Source organism: Salvia hispanica, chromosome 1 (assembly GCF_023119035.1).
Source record: "Salvia hispanica cultivar TCC Black 2014 chromosome 1, UniMelb_Shisp_WGS_1.0, whole genome shotgun sequence".
Taxonomy (NCBI): Eukaryota; Viridiplantae; Streptophyta; class Magnoliopsida; order Lamiales; family Lamiaceae; genus Salvia; species Salvia hispanica.
In genome coordinates, this window is record NC_062965.1 from 2,584,289 (window position 1) to 2,598,911 (window position 14,623).

Sequence of the window (14,623 nt, forward strand, 5' to 3'; positions counted from 1 at the left end):
AGAAGTACACCCGTGCTAAACTACCCAAAAGTTAATATATTTACCTTTTTATAACAATAATGACCCAACCTTGAAGATGAATAAAAATATTCTCTCTATCACAAAAAGTTTGTCACATTTTTTTATTTTTGACCGTCCCACAAAATTTGTCACATTTTAGTATTTACCATTTTTAAAAGTGGACCCAATATTTCACTAACTCATTATCTCTCACATTTTATTATAAAACTAATATATAAAAGTAGTAATTGCATTTCACTAGCTATTTCAACTCATTTTTAATTACATTTCTTAAAATCTATATCCAGTCAAAATGCGACAAAATTTATGGGACGAGGGAGTATTAGGGATTAGTAAAGGGGAGCTTAAAAACGTGGTTCCAACTATATATTGAGTTTGCATATGTATATATATAGGCCTCACTTCAAGCAAAGAACAACATGCACAACCGTTTAAACTCCTCTTAAATCGGTTATTCTGTTTATCTCAACATCAAAAAACACCTGTCCCTTTTCAATTTTCATTTTCTTACTTATATTTTTATGATTTGAGTCTCTCTTCTCTCTCTGCTCCCACTAGCAAATCAAGAATTTGTGTGAGTTGGCAATGGCGAGGAGCCCTACAAAAAATGGTGATTAGTGGTGAGTATATTTCTTAATTTTTTCCTCTTCAACCATTATGTTAAAGGATGAATCTTGATTTTGATTGTTTGATTTTAGGGAAGAAGAAATCGATTAATGGCATACAAGGTAGATCACGAATATGATTATTTGTTCAAGATCGTGTTGATTGGAGATTCAGGTGTTGGAAAGTCCAACATTTTGTCAAGATTTACAAGAAATGAATTTTGTTTAGAATCAAAGTCCACAATTGGAGTTGAATTCGCAACAAGAACTCTCCAGGTAATCAATCTTAACTTTTAAATACATTCAAAAAATGGATCTTGTTGGTGTAACCTAATTTATGAGATCTCATTGTTTTATTAGAGTGTGTTATCTTTTAGTTTTAATACTATGTCATAAGAAAAATACTATGTATACGAGGTAGTAAAATTTCATCACAAGTTAGTAATCTGGAAAAATTCGACCCATGAGATAAACCAGAAAAATTAAAATTTCGTGATTTAATTAGCGAATTTTAAATTTTATAGAATATGCCAGATTTTGACTAAATTTAGTGATTTAAATAACTAATTACCCTAAAAAAAAAATGGCTAAAATATGTGTTCCACATTTTCCCCACCAAATTAACGTATTTTTAGTGGTAAAAAAGTTTAGAGTAATTAATTAAGAAAGAAATTGGTGCACATAGGTGGAAGGGAAGACAGTAAAGGCGCAAATATGGGACACGGCCGGGCAAGAGCGGTACCGCGCGATCACGAGCGCCTACTATCGTGGCGCAGTCGGGGCGCTCGTGGTCTACGACCTGACTAAGCGTCTGTCCTTCGATAACGTGCAGCGGTGGTTGCGAGAGCTTAGGGACCACGCGGATTCCAACATCGTGATCATGCTCGCTGGCAACAAGTCAGATCTCAACCACCTGCGCGCCGTGGCCGAGAACGACGCCCAGCTCTTCGCCGAGAAAGAGGGCCTCTCCTTCCTCGAGACCTCCGCATTGGAGGCCCACAACGTTGAGAAGGCCTTCCAAACTATTTTGTTGGACATTTATCAAATTGTTAGCCGAAAGGCGCTGGCGGCCCAAGAGGCCAGCCCGGGCCCCGGCCAGGGCACGACCATTAAGGTCGGGGAGCCTAACAACTATAAGCAGCAACAGAAAGCCACTTGTTGCTCTAGTTGAACTTTCAATGTGACAAGAAATATATTTTTTTTTAAAACTAAGAGAATTAACTATGAAAAACAAATGATTGGTTAAATTAATTATCTACTACTTTTTTTTATGTCTTATTTAAATTTCGATGAGCATCGATTAATTATGAGATGATTTTATATTTAATTGCTGGATCATTCTAAAAGTTATTTTGCTAAAAATTATAAAAACTATTACAAGCAATGCATATTTAATCATAAAATTAGAAGTATTGGTTTTCTAACCAAAATGTATTCAAGGAGTATCAATAATGTGTACACGTTACATCCATTCAACTGCCACACTTCACCAACGTGTAACATGTTACTAAAATATTTGTCGAAACAACTCCCTTTTCAAAACAACATTAATAAATAGTAGTAGGACGTTGGAACATTAATATCACTGCTCCCCACACGACTTTTTCATTTGTAAATGCAACACATTTTCATTTTATTTTATATTTGTCAATGGATATAGCACTTCTTACCTCCTAAATAAGATTGTCCTACTTTTCTTTTTAATTTTTCTTAATCAAAATTACATATTTATACTCCAAATAATAAATTAAATATCTAATTCTCTATCTCTCTTTATTTAATACTTACACTACTATTTCTTTCTCCAATTAACCATATTAGCTAACAACTTCTAAAATCTCATGTTAATTAAGAAATATGTTATAATAGTCGGAACAGAGAGCAGTAATTTTCTAGACGAGACGAGTGAATTATATTTGATGGAAAAGACAATCATACTGACCTAACTGTGCTTCATCATCTAACAACAAAATAATGTTGTTTTGCACCTTTTAGATTGAGTGTTAAATATTTTTAAAAATATCATGAATTTGTTGAATATAGTGAATTCCTATTTATTTGGATTTCTTGTAAAATCTAAAAAGAAATTTTATACTACTAATAGAGTAACATACGAAATGATAGTACTATTGTTTACACACATTACACGCAATGTGTTTCTTATATTGACCCAACATAATCTAACACACCATGTTAAATTTAATTTATAAAACTCAAGCAAAATCTATCATGAAACACAAATTTATCATTTAAAATTCATGCAAAAAGTGATTTTAAGAACTATTGGCCCAAATAAAAACCAATGTCGGTTTATCAATTAAAAATTAATTTCAAATAAAATATATAATAAATAAAAATAAACAAAATAAAAACCCAGTGTTGATGTAAACGTAGTTACTACCACAGCTTCGTGTTGATTACGACAGCAGCATTCCAATAGCCTCAAAGCAAAATTCCATGAGCTGTTTGATCAAACTGCTCTCATAAAAATCACATCTTGATTCCCTCTTTCTTCTCAAAATTGCCGCTGTTTTGGATTTATTTATTTTAATTAAGAGAAATTAATTAATTGTATGTCGGCGATCGGTAAAATGCAGACGGAGGCGAGGGTCGGAGTGGTGGTGGAGGGAGGCGGCCTGAGTGCGCCGACGACGTCGTCGGTGGTGGTCGAGCCGCCGCCGCGCCAGAGGCAAATCGGCACCGCCCCGCAGCTCCTCGCCGGCGGCCTCGCCGGAGCCGTGAGCAAGACCTGCACCGCCCCTCTCGCCCGCCTCACCATTCTATTTCAGGTTTTTGTTCAATTTGGGGATTTTTCTCAATCGCAATTCCTCTTCAATTGAAGAATAATACTCACAGTAGTCTGAAATTGGATTGAATTGGGGCTTTTTATGGTGAATTGGATCGATTGATTGCATTGATTTGATAGGGTTTATGTTTCCCCTTTTCCTTGTTTCATAATTGAGTTGAATTGAAGGGTGGAATCGGTTTTGCAGGTGCAGGGAATGCACTCCGATGCGTCTAGGTTGGAGAAGGCAAGCATATGGCGTGAGGCGTCGAGGATTGCTAGGGAAGAAGGCGTGAGGGCGTTTTGGAAGGGGAATTTGGTGACGATCGCGCACCGGCTCCCGTATTCTTCGATCAGCTTTTATGCGTTTGAACGCTACAAGAATGTTGGTACAACTGTTCTGTGAAGAGCTTCTGTTTTTCGAGTTAGTTATTCGAGTCTCCAGTGTTGAATTGGCTAAACTTTTGCTTCTTTTTCCTGTTAGATGTTGCAAGCTACATTAGGAGTTGAGGGCCAAGGAGAAAGCATCGGTGCAGACCTTTGCGTACGGCTTTTAGGTGGTGGTCTTGCTGGAGTGACCGCCGCGTCAGCTACCTATCCGTTGGATCTTGTCCGGACGCGCCTTACAGCGCAGGTGAACAGATGGGAGTGTTCTTATTGTAATGTTAAGTGGATATACACTTGTGTTTAGGTTTGTTACTCCTGCAAGATGCTTACTTTATTGTCTTCATTGGTATGCACTGAATTGGTATGATTACTTATCTTTAGCAACTATAAATCTTTAGTTTCACCCACTTAGTTGTACTTGGAAATGAAGAGATGGAAATGGGTGGAAAACAGTGGAATTATCATGGGAAAGAATTTGTTGATTGAAAGTTTGAAATGAATCTTATATTCCTACTATAAAGGTCGGAACTTTGACAAAAAAAATTATACTAGCAAAAACTCGGTTTCTTTGCCTTTCTTTAAATGTCACCTTCAAGTGTTGCCAGTACCCAGTTAGTTGGCCTTCATTCTTCCACTCTATGCAAACACTTTATTAATAACTTAGACTTAAAACTTTTTGTGTATATGCAGACAAATGTGATCTATTACAGAGGGATATTCCATTCCTTGCGTACCATAAGCAAAGAAGAAGGTTTTCGTGGCCTTTATAAAGGACTTGGTCCCACTTTATTGGTATAGTTTCACTTTATTTGTTTGATTGATCTTGTTTCCCGTCGGTTACTTTCTGAATCTGTGCTGCTTTATGTAGGGTGTTGGCCCAAATTTGGCTATTAGCTTTTCAGTCTATGACACTGCAAGATCTTATTGGCAGCTTCATAGGTAGGCAACGATAGTTCTATGGATTTTGGCATTCTATTCCCTCTATCTCACTAAAAATGTCCCAAACCACTTTTTTTTGGCTGTCCCAAGCCTAAGAAAACTGCATCTTCAATTTATAACCGCAAAAACTGCATTCCTTAATTTTCTTACCCGGAGTCTTTTGATACGTTATCAATGGGATAGAGGGAGTATTATATGGTGAAGTTTGAAAAATGAGGTTTGTAAATCAAGATTTTACATGTTTCTCTATTTATTGACCTCAGGCCTCAAGACTCAATTGTTCTAGCAAGCCTTGTTTGTGGGAGTTTTTCAGGAATTGCATCATCAACAGGTGAGTGATCTGACGATGATCACATATTTTCCTATCTAAACTTTTAAGTATGGCATATGGTTTCCAGTTTTTAATAATTTTATAGGGATTAACAGAACCGATTTCTTTTTCAAACTTGAACCAATCTAACTTGTATGAGTGCTTCCCTTAGTGACCAGGCTGTCGCCTCTCCATGTTTCATACTTATATGCTCTGTGCTTCTGTTGATTCTGGCGTGCGTATATGGTCATTTATTGACACTTGTACATTTTTTTCTCCTATAATCAAATACAACTGAACATCCATCCAAATTAAAAACTTAGTGCAAGTAACTTCATATTATTGCAACCTGATTAAATTATCCACTATAGAATACAAAAATAATGGAGGATCTAATTCATCTGAATGCCTGTGGCTGTCGAATGCTTTTGCAGAAAATTGAGGATGCAGGCTTCTCAATAAGTAATAACGAGATTGACCCTAGAGCTTGAAGTCCAGACATGATAATCTGGCAATATGAAACTTTTGTAAGAAGCTAATAAAATATGGTATATTGCTTGATTGTTCTTCCAAAGCAATCTTTACCTTCTTTGTAAGGATATTTTGAAAAAGGTTGATTTTGCTAAGTAACTTGGCTCTCCATGTATGCAGTTGGCTCCACTAGGTGAGCCATGTTTTGGAGTTTTCAAATTATGAGAGGTGTGTCCTCTTTGAGGTACGCTTCTCAGTTGGGTTTTGCCATTTGCTCTGTGTTATAGCTCAATGGTACAATACAAATAGACTTTTGGTCGATTTCATAAAGTAATTTCAAGATTGACTCAATCTTGTCAAATTGTCACCAATCCTCGTCCCGAGAAAAGAGTGTTTGCTGATGACCAAAATTCACATCTTATTAGGGCTAGTAAGCCAAATTGATTAACATCTTTCGTCTGCCTTTTCAGTTAAGAATGCGCTCCAGATTTGATCTATGACGATAACACCATTGTTGAAATGTTTGTTTTACTATGATGATAATCGTATTTGTGACTCACTGAAGTCGATAAAAGTCCTAATAATATTTGTATTTTTGCAGTGGCGTATCCTCTGGATCTTGTGAGGCGGAGAATGCAACTGGAAGGAGCCGGTGGCCGAGCTCTTGTTTACAGAACAGGCCTGGTCGGGACACTGAGGCAAATAATCAGAAAGGAAGGTTGGCTTGGCCTATATCGCGGGATTCTACCCGAATATTACAAAGTTGTGCCCAGTGTTGGCATCGTCTTCATGACCTATGAAAAGTTGAAGCAGATCCTCTCAAACATCCCCGAAAGCTAGATGAGTTCACCTCGTATGCTTCCAATGTTTCTTGCTTTTACTAAGTTTTATTCCAATTGTTGTATAGTCACAAAAGAAAATGGATAACTAAATTGTATCATACATTGAGCTACATTTTGAGATTCCACATAGTGCTTATGGCTAAATTGAACTTCAAATTTGTGTGATTTTAGTTCATAATTGATGTATGGATTGAGGTTTTTAGTCATTACAGAGATGAATATAGAAGATATCAATAGACAAGCAATGAAAACCTATAACTGAAACAGAGTTCCATTCTGATTTTGTGATTATTCTGGGAAGGTTCTTGTGTAGCGGATGTGATCTAAGGTACGGCGTAGGCCGTACTTATTAACGGCCGCCATGGCAGCTCGGAATCCTCCACCGTAAGCTGGAGACGCGTCGTGCAGGATCTGATGCATGAAGAACACCCCTAGCTTGTTCTCGACGCTTGATTTACCGCCTTTCTTGGATGAAGGCCATGAGGAGGAGGATGGAGCTGCGGACGTGGATCCATACGACCATGCTGAGGACGATGATGCAGATGCGGATGTCGTGTTCCTTGATTCGGGCACCACCTCCGATTCCAGCCACATGTGGGACATCACTTGGCAGATACCTTCTTCCACCTCCGGCCTCAGATTCCGAAACTCTGAATCAAAACAACAAATATAGTTTTGAGTTCGTGTTTCACATGACTAATCTCGTACGACAACACGATTTGGACAGAGACGCTTACCATTGAGTCGTAGCCATCCGTGCATTAGCTCGTGTGCAAGTATTGCTCCGGTCAGCAACCTGCACCGGACATTCGATTTTAACGTTACACGATTCCACGAATCTTCGTGTATGAATTAGGGTGAAGAATACTAGTTACCTTGGGAGGCCGTACAGTACGAGAATGGCTGTAACTTCACACCTTCGAGTCAGCTTCTGCGGCTGCGTTCTCATACCCACTAGTCCACGACGGTCCAGTCGTGGCCTCCTCATTATCTGAAGTCACAACGCGATCAAAGTTCCGTTAAAACAGCCCTTTATCAGAAGACTATAATGTATATTAAAACTAAAGAAATGGTAAAACACTTACACTTGTAACTGTCTGCTCTTCAGAAAGGCAGAGACCTCTTGTTTCAGGCATGTGGTGGTAACCCTACAAACACATACATTAGCTCACTGAAATTTTCTGCAACCTTGAGTTGTTTGGATAATAAGAGTGATGATGGTTCAGATCATTACATGTTTCTCCCCCTCGATGGCCTCGTTGAGGGCTTGTCGTGGAACGAGAAGCATTGGGATTTCCTGCTCGATTCTCATGTTCATTCCTTCGTAGTAGTCTCTGATCGAATGGTATAAAGGCTGGCAGTCACCGGTGTCCATGATGGCCGACTCCATGCACTCCAAGCACAAGCACCGGCCGTCTCCCATAGATATGTATCGGGTGTTCCGTGGCTTGAAAACACAACAACACTATGTTTCAAACAAATTGATGGAAGGTTATAAACAATGTAGTTTCGGAATAAATCTAACCTCCAAACGCTCACAGCTACAGCACCGGGGCGTGTTGTCGTGCTCATGAGAAGGGCAGTACTTCTGCGACCAGAACGGGTGGCATCTGTACTCGATCAAGCCCATGCCATTGGTCGGGATCTGCAAGAATCAACGACGGTCATGGAAAAGTGCGTAGGCGTGAAACGTTGTATTGGCAGAAAACTGAGGCTGCTTACAAATTGATGACAAACTTCACACTTTGGATGATTGAGCTCTTTGAAGCAAGATTTGTGATATGTTTCTCTTCCTGACAAAGAGAACTTGAATCAAAAATGAAAAAAAATAAGAACTTGATGATGGATCAAAAATAATGCAGCATTTGTAAATCGAGAGCGAAGGGCTTACCTCATGCTCGGTAATGGGGTGTTTACACGCGTGGCAACGGAAGCATCCCGGGTGATAATAGGCCCCCATGCACCCGAGATAGTTCCCATATCCGATTTCACGTTTGCAGCCAGCGCATATTCTGCGAATCATATCCAAACAGAAGAAATATAAGCAAAATGAGATTCAAGAAACACTACAATTGAAGATGAATAATCACCTAGATCCCCTTGGATGGTAGTCTCTAGGGACATACGAAGGCAACGGTGCAGAGCTGAAGCTGTCGTGGAGCGACCTTGCTAGATCGTCACCATTTCCTGATCGCCATCTGTATCCTGCACGATTGGATTTTGTACGTTTAGTCTTGGAAACTGAGGGATACACGAGGAGGAAGAAAGCACAGGAAACCGTACCACTTGGTCTCTTTAAATCTTCGGACATAGAGAGTGCAATGGCGCGGTCCAATTCCTCCTTCTCTCTGCTGGCCCGAGAGCGATCATCCTGCAAATCACAAGATTTCAGTTTCGAAATGTCTTGTTGAAATCACGAATGCTCGTATCCACATAGATGCATCACAGTTTCTAAGTAACACTCGATGATCAAAGAAACAATCAACCAAATAAGTTTTCCAATAACGAGATAGATATTGATACCACGGATCTAAATGGAGCGCGCCACATCATGTCTTCCTCCCCGGGAAACTGAGGTTGCTGTGAGCCGGTTGAAACCACCCTGCTGCTCGGCCCGCCCTTGAAGAACTTACTCAGCCATTTCATAAAACTCGATTTCCTCTCTGCACATGAGCAAAACACATCTCCTTGATCATGATCTCTACCAAATTGATCAATTCAATCTTGCTATATGCAAAAGCAAAACTGATGAAAACAGAACACACAGTGATCATACATGATAAAACTTTGAACCAATCACTCAACCAAGCAATGAATTACAGAAGGATCTACACCACCACATATATATAGACAAGATACATAGCAGATAATCTTCTTGCAGAAGCAAAAAATTATAACCGTCGAACGTAACAAGCATCAACGAAATGTCATAAAGGCATCATCTTTACACAAACAGGAAAAATCCCACATAAAACTTCCAAAAGGGCATCAATCCAAAATCCAGAAAGATGCAATCTTTAACTTAACACAGCCTAAAACCAAGACTCCAGGCATCAATCAAAACACTTCTCCTCAATCAACTCTTTCCCAAATTGATCAATTCAATTTTGCTATATGCATAACTGATAAGACATAAACATCAAACATAGATGGAAAACACAACAAAGATCTCCATACATGATGAGTTTGGATCAATCACTCAACCAGGCAATGAATTACAGAAGGTTCCCCACCACCACATATATATAGACAAGACCTATAATTACAAATAATCTTCTTGCAGAAGCAAAAAATTACAACCGTCAAACGCTACAAGCATCAACTAAATGTCAAAAAGGCATCATCTTTACACAAACAGGGAAAAAAAAAACACATAAAAGTTCCAAAAGGGCATCACTCCAAATCCAAAAAGACACAATCTTTAACTTAACACAATCCTAAAACCAAGAATGTAGGCCTCAATCAAGAAATCCCAAAATGGTAAATCTTTTCAATAGAGAAAAGAAAAGGTGGAAAGCACACCATAAATGCAGTGGTTGACATTCGAAGAAGACATGGGGTTTCCTGAAAACGGTGAAAGGGACTAACACAGAGGGTGAGGAGGATGGAATAGTAGAGAGAAAGGAATTGGGGGAGAATGGCATCATTGATAAAGGTAAGTTTTTTTTGCAAGAGAGAGAGAAAGGGGGGAATATCTGTGGGAGGAGAGATTCTTGGCTTGTGGGAAAGAAAATCAAGAAAGGGTGTGGGGAGAGAGAATCTGATGAGAGAGATGGTGATGGAGGAAAGGGGAAAGGGGAAAGTGGGGTGCTGGGATTGGACGGCTGAGGTTTTTGGAGTGATCAACACTGTTTTTTGGAGAAGAGAAGGAAAGGAAATGGAGAGTTCAAATTCCATCTCTTTGGGGGGAAGTGGAGTGTGTCGATGTCAAGAAACATGATCATGTAAAAGGAATCTAAATATTGCTAAAATTTAGTGTTTTTTTCATCGGCTAATCACAAGAGAGATGGTGGATAATGTTCTTATGTCAATGAATAGGAATTTTCTTCTGGTTCTATGTCATGAATTTAACATGTCATATTGTCATTACAATGAAGCCATGTTCATTATACTTTTCGGTATTGGACTACACGAGTTTTAATATATATTGAGACCTATAAATCATATCGAGATAGATATATGCATAACTTAACAATTTTAGTCTCCATTCCACATGAACTGCACTTCAATAATTTATTTTGTTGGAATTTTTTAAGTAATAAATAATTTTGTTCATATTTTAAATCCTTCATTAAGTTATCATGGAATTATTAATGTGTTTCCAGTGCTTATATATTGCAAATTGCAATTTACCATTCAATTGATATATTTGGATAATTTTGTGTACGTCAAATAGTAAGTATTTGTGATAAACGATAATTATTGTAGCACTAATATGATTAAAAAATGAAGGTTGTTTATCTCTAGGAAATAAGTGCTAATGCTTAAAGTCTATAATTACCACTTCAAACAGAAAAATGAAAAATTGAAATTCACATATGGAATTAATGCAAACAGAAGGTATTTTTTTAGTTGAATTTTATAAAGATCGAAAAATGATAAAGAAATGGTCTGATTGATCAAAGCGGGCGATATATTTGGTGTGTATGTTTCTTAATATTTTCTATTTTATTGATACTAAACTTCGTATATATGCTAACAATTACTAGTGTTGAGAATGTTTCAAATGCAATTTAAGGTTGAGACAGCGTCGAGTTATAACATATTCTACTAAAAAATTGTTTCGCATAAAATAGATAATTATATACATATAATGATTTTGTATAAGTACTCTAAATTATTGCTAGATTAATTATTTCATGTTTCCTCGTTGCATGGATTGTCCTGATCGCTCTCTCTCACATACACACACACACACAAACACACAGAGATTAAAATTAATTGAGAATTGAGAGAAGAGAACCAACGGTTAAAAAAATACTAATCCAAAAGGGTAGGAATAAATAGCTAGATTTGACACTTGAAAGAAGTGCCCATTTTTGATATTTTAGTCAAGCTAAACCAAAAGATTGTCAAATTGTGTAATACCCTTTTCCTACTTTACGGTTGTCAGCATAAAAATTATTCCATCGTTACGAATAGTAAAAAGGGGAAAATAAATAAAATTAGAGGAATATTGTGCTTTTTATTTAATTTAAAACACCTATTTGTTGATCCAACATCAAAAGAAGGGAAAAAGCCGAGGCATTAGATCGAACACAGCATATTCTTCTCCCTTTTCTGGATTTTTCTTTAATTATTTATTTCATAGTTTTGTTTTCGTCATATTTAATTGTTTTTATTTTATAATTTATAATTTATAATTTTATAATCATTGCTAATTTAATAAATATATGTATTGTACTCATTTATAATTAAACTTTATGTGATTTGTAAATTGTACTTAGTTATTTTACTATATAGTAGTTTTTAAAAATATAAGTATGTAACTTTTTGGTTTTGAACAATATTTTTTTTAATAATTTGTTTTAACTTTAATAATTTGTTTTAATTTTTACAAAAATAAAATTAAAATTAACTTAATAATAAAAAAATCAAACTCCATTTTTGGATTACTGTTTGAGAAGACGCCATAGTGAGAAAGTAATGTGAAGGAAAGTTAATTAGAATAACAATCAAGGAAAATATCCCACAAAATATAGTAACAAATCAAAGACAACATATATCAATGCTTAAAACGTGAATTACATTATTCAATCAACCATATCTCATGCATATATGTCATAGGCAGATACAAAATTTCAATTGTTTCCAATCAAAATGAAGAATAATTTTCACACACTTAGAAATAGCATTAGTCAAGTAGATCGCAGCTGGTTTAGATGTTGTGCTATTTTTATTTTATTGGGAATTTCATTGAGTTTGCATTATCTCTTCTTATTCAGTAAATAACCGATCTCACACCCTACTAAGTAATTAAGGTGAAAACAATTATAATATATGTGTGTATATATTAATGTATGTAACAAAATTGTTTGTCTCTGCAGTTGGAAATGATTTCATCAAAATGAAGTTATACACCGATGTGGGGATAAACATGCTTTTGGTTGATGAGACCACCGGAGGAGAGACCATTGGTACATTTAATTATATATACTACTATATGTTTAGGTTTAGTTTATAATATTTAGGTTAATCATAGTTTGTGACAAGGTTTTCTTCAAAAATTTCAACATTTTCACTTCGAAAACCAATTATAAAAAAGATTAATTTATATATATCCCGTCTTACCGGATTCTTAGGTGGATTGTTTGGGTTTGGAGTATAGGGGTTTTGGGTTTTTCTACAATCTTATACTCCCTTATCCACTATAAATGTCATAGTTTGTGAAAACAATATCGATCTTAAATGTCCCATTTCATTTTTTACTATTTTTATTAATGTGTTGCATCATCCCTTAACTTATTAATTAATATTTTATTATAAGATTAATTTATAAAAGTTGGACTCACATTCTACTACTTTCCATTTCATATTCCTTAAAACTCATGTCGGAATCAAATATAGCATTTATTTGGACGGATGGAATATCACCGAATAATGTTAATCCTGGTAAACTCAAAAGCCAGATACATTAGTCGTAAAACAAACATTTTCCGGACTGTTACATGTTCCCAACATTGACGATTTTCGAGATGAAAACATAAGCTAAAAACATATTTTTGAAAAGTAAAAAAAGTTAGAACGACATGGAACACGACCAGGATCTTCCTTTATTCAAAGGTATTCATACGAGGTTCCTCTTTAAGAAAGTCATCAGAGCGACTTAGTTGATCAAGAATTTTTGTTTCATCTTTCGTTCGATCTATTTCGATTCTCTCAATTCTTTCCGATCGAGTTGTACAAACACATAACCCTAAAATTTGTTGATTTATTTATTTATATATTTGAAATCCCTTCATTTAATTTGCAGATAAATTAAGCATGACACCACCAATGATCATCAAAAACCTCACCAATTCAAGATCACAAGTCTACGACCTAACCGGCGACATAAGAATCCTATGCAAATCCTCCACCATTTTCCTAAACCCCCAAACCCTAAAACCACAAAACATGACCATCAACACCACCATCAAACCCTACGCCAGACTCATCGATAGAACCATAATGAACAACATCACAACCCTCACAATCACCACCCAATTAAACCCTCCCCCTTGTACCCGCTCCTTCGACATCCCGGCCATCCTCTTCTCCACCGGCGGCCCAACGTCTTCCACCACTTCTCCGACGTCCTCATCCCCCTCTTCCTCACCTCCCGCGAATTCCGCCCCAATTCCGTTGCCTTCCTCGTCGTCGACACCTCCCCGGACTTCATTTCCAAATACAAACTCATCCTCAACGCCCTCTCCCATCATGAAATCATCAAGACCAACAACAACAACAACGAAAACGAGGTGCTATGCTTCCAAAGAGTCATAGCCGGCCTCCGGTCCCACAATGACCTCGCCCTACCGCCTAAAAATCCGATCACAGACTTCACCGCCTTCCTCCGGGAAACATACTCTCTGGAGAAAGACCTAATCGACACGTGCGAGAAAAAAGGGAGGCGGCCGCGCCTCCTCCTGGTCTCCAGGGAGGAGACGCGACGCCTGAGGAACGAGAGGGAGGTGGCGAAGCTGGCGCGGGAAATAGGGTTTGAGGCGAGCGTGCGGGGGATTGGGCTGGAGGACGCGCTCGTGGCGAGGATGGTGAACGCATTCGACGTGATGGTGGCGGTGCACGGGGCCGGGATCACGAACATGGTGTACCTGCCGGAGAGGGCGGTGTTGGTGCAAATCGTGCCGATCGGGTTGGTGGGTTTGGGTAGGGTTTTCTATGAGGAGCCGAGTAAAGGGATGAATTTGAGGTATTTGGAGTATAGGGTTAGTGTGGAGGAGAGCTCTTTGAGTGAGAGATATGGTGTTGGAGATGAGGTGTTTAGGAACACTAGTAGCTTTAAGGAGAAAGGGTGGGGTGTGTTTAAATCAATTTATATGGAGAATCAAGATGTGAGTGTTGATTTGGTTAAGTTTAGGAGGGTTTTAGTGGAAGCTATGGAGCTTGTTTGTGGCTAGCTAGCTAGGGTTTTCATGTATAGCTAAGACGTTTTTGGCCGATTATCGGAAAAATCATGAAGTTAGGACAAATACGAGTTCGCCATGCAACTTTGAAAATCAGGTAGAAAAACCGTGAAGTTTGGATTTATTATCGATTATCC

The 14,623-nt window shown here is 37.6% G+C and overlaps 4 protein-coding genes across 13 annotated transcripts; 3 read left to right on the forward strand and 1 right to left on the reverse strand.

Annotated features, from left to right (window-relative positions):
* Positions 1 to 536: 536 nt before the first annotated feature.
* Positions 537 to 1,869, forward strand: LOC125201630 (ras-related protein Rab2BV-like). The gene is made up of 3 exons (XM_048099819.1): positions 537 to 641; positions 720 to 902; positions 1,312 to 1,869. Exons 2-3 carry the CDS (start codon positions 738 to 740, stop codon positions 1,795 to 1,797), a joined length of 651 nt encoding a protein of 216 aa, XP_047955776.1. The 5' UTR covers positions 537 to 641; positions 720 to 737; the 3' UTR covers positions 1,798 to 1,869.
* Positions 1,870 to 3,021: 1,152 nt separating this feature from the next.
* Positions 3,022 to 6,516, forward strand: LOC125223652 (mitochondrial substrate carrier family protein B-like). Of its 8 annotated transcripts, none has more exons than XR_007176759.1 (10): positions 3,022 to 3,415; positions 3,620 to 3,796; positions 3,896 to 4,045; positions 4,489 to 4,590; positions 4,667 to 4,737; positions 5,001 to 5,068; positions 5,482 to 5,595; positions 5,699 to 5,762; positions 5,989 to 6,039; positions 6,120 to 6,236. XR_007176759.1 is itself a non-coding variant. In XM_048126906.1 (8 exons), exons 1-7 carry the CDS (start codon positions 3,200 to 3,202, stop codon positions 5,713 to 5,715), a joined length of 801 nt encoding a protein of 266 aa, XP_047982863.1. In that variant the 5' UTR covers positions 3,022 to 3,199; the 3' UTR covers positions 5,716 to 5,762; positions 6,120 to 6,257. The 8 variants fall into 8 exon arrangements, 2 of the variants coding, with proteins under 2 accessions (XP_047982863.1, XP_047982857.1); XR_007176762.1 differs by having other exon boundaries at positions 5,482 to 5,574; XR_007176756.1 differs by lacking the exon at positions 5,482 to 5,595.
* Positions 6,423 to 10,089, reverse strand: LOC125223632 (protein DA1-related 2-like). Of its 3 annotated transcripts, none has more exons than XM_048126873.1 (12): positions 9,883 to 10,089; positions 8,884 to 9,023; positions 8,644 to 8,731; positions 8,451 to 8,565; positions 8,252 to 8,372; positions 8,083 to 8,166; positions 7,886 to 8,005; positions 7,595 to 7,807; positions 7,446 to 7,508; positions 7,236 to 7,351; positions 7,098 to 7,156; positions 6,423 to 7,010 (listed from the first exon to the last, which is right to left on the reverse strand). In XM_048126873.1, the coding sequence occupies exons 1-12, from the start codon at positions 9,914 to 9,916 to the stop codon at positions 6,649 to 6,651; spliced, it is 1,515 nt and encodes a 504-aa protein (XP_047982830.1). In that variant the 5' UTR covers positions 9,917 to 10,089; the 3' UTR covers positions 6,423 to 6,648. The 3 variants fall into 3 exon arrangements, with proteins under 3 accessions (XP_047982830.1, XP_047982836.1, XP_047982845.1); XM_048126879.1 differs by lacking the exon at positions 9,883 to 10,089 and adding an exon at positions 9,538 to 9,779; XM_048126888.1 differs by lacking the exon at positions 9,883 to 10,089 and adding an exon at positions 9,137 to 9,518.
* Positions 10,090 to 13,109: 3,020 nt separating this feature from the next.
* LOC125224077 (alpha-1,3-arabinosyltransferase XAT2-like) lies at positions 13,110 to 14,480 on the forward strand. The gene is made up of 3 exons (XM_048127427.1): positions 13,110 to 13,143; positions 13,334 to 13,392; positions 13,524 to 14,480. Exons 1-3 carry the CDS (start codon positions 13,110 to 13,112, stop codon positions 14,478 to 14,480), a joined length of 1,050 nt encoding a protein of 349 aa, XP_047983384.1.
* Positions 14,481 to 14,623: the final 143 nt, after the last annotated feature.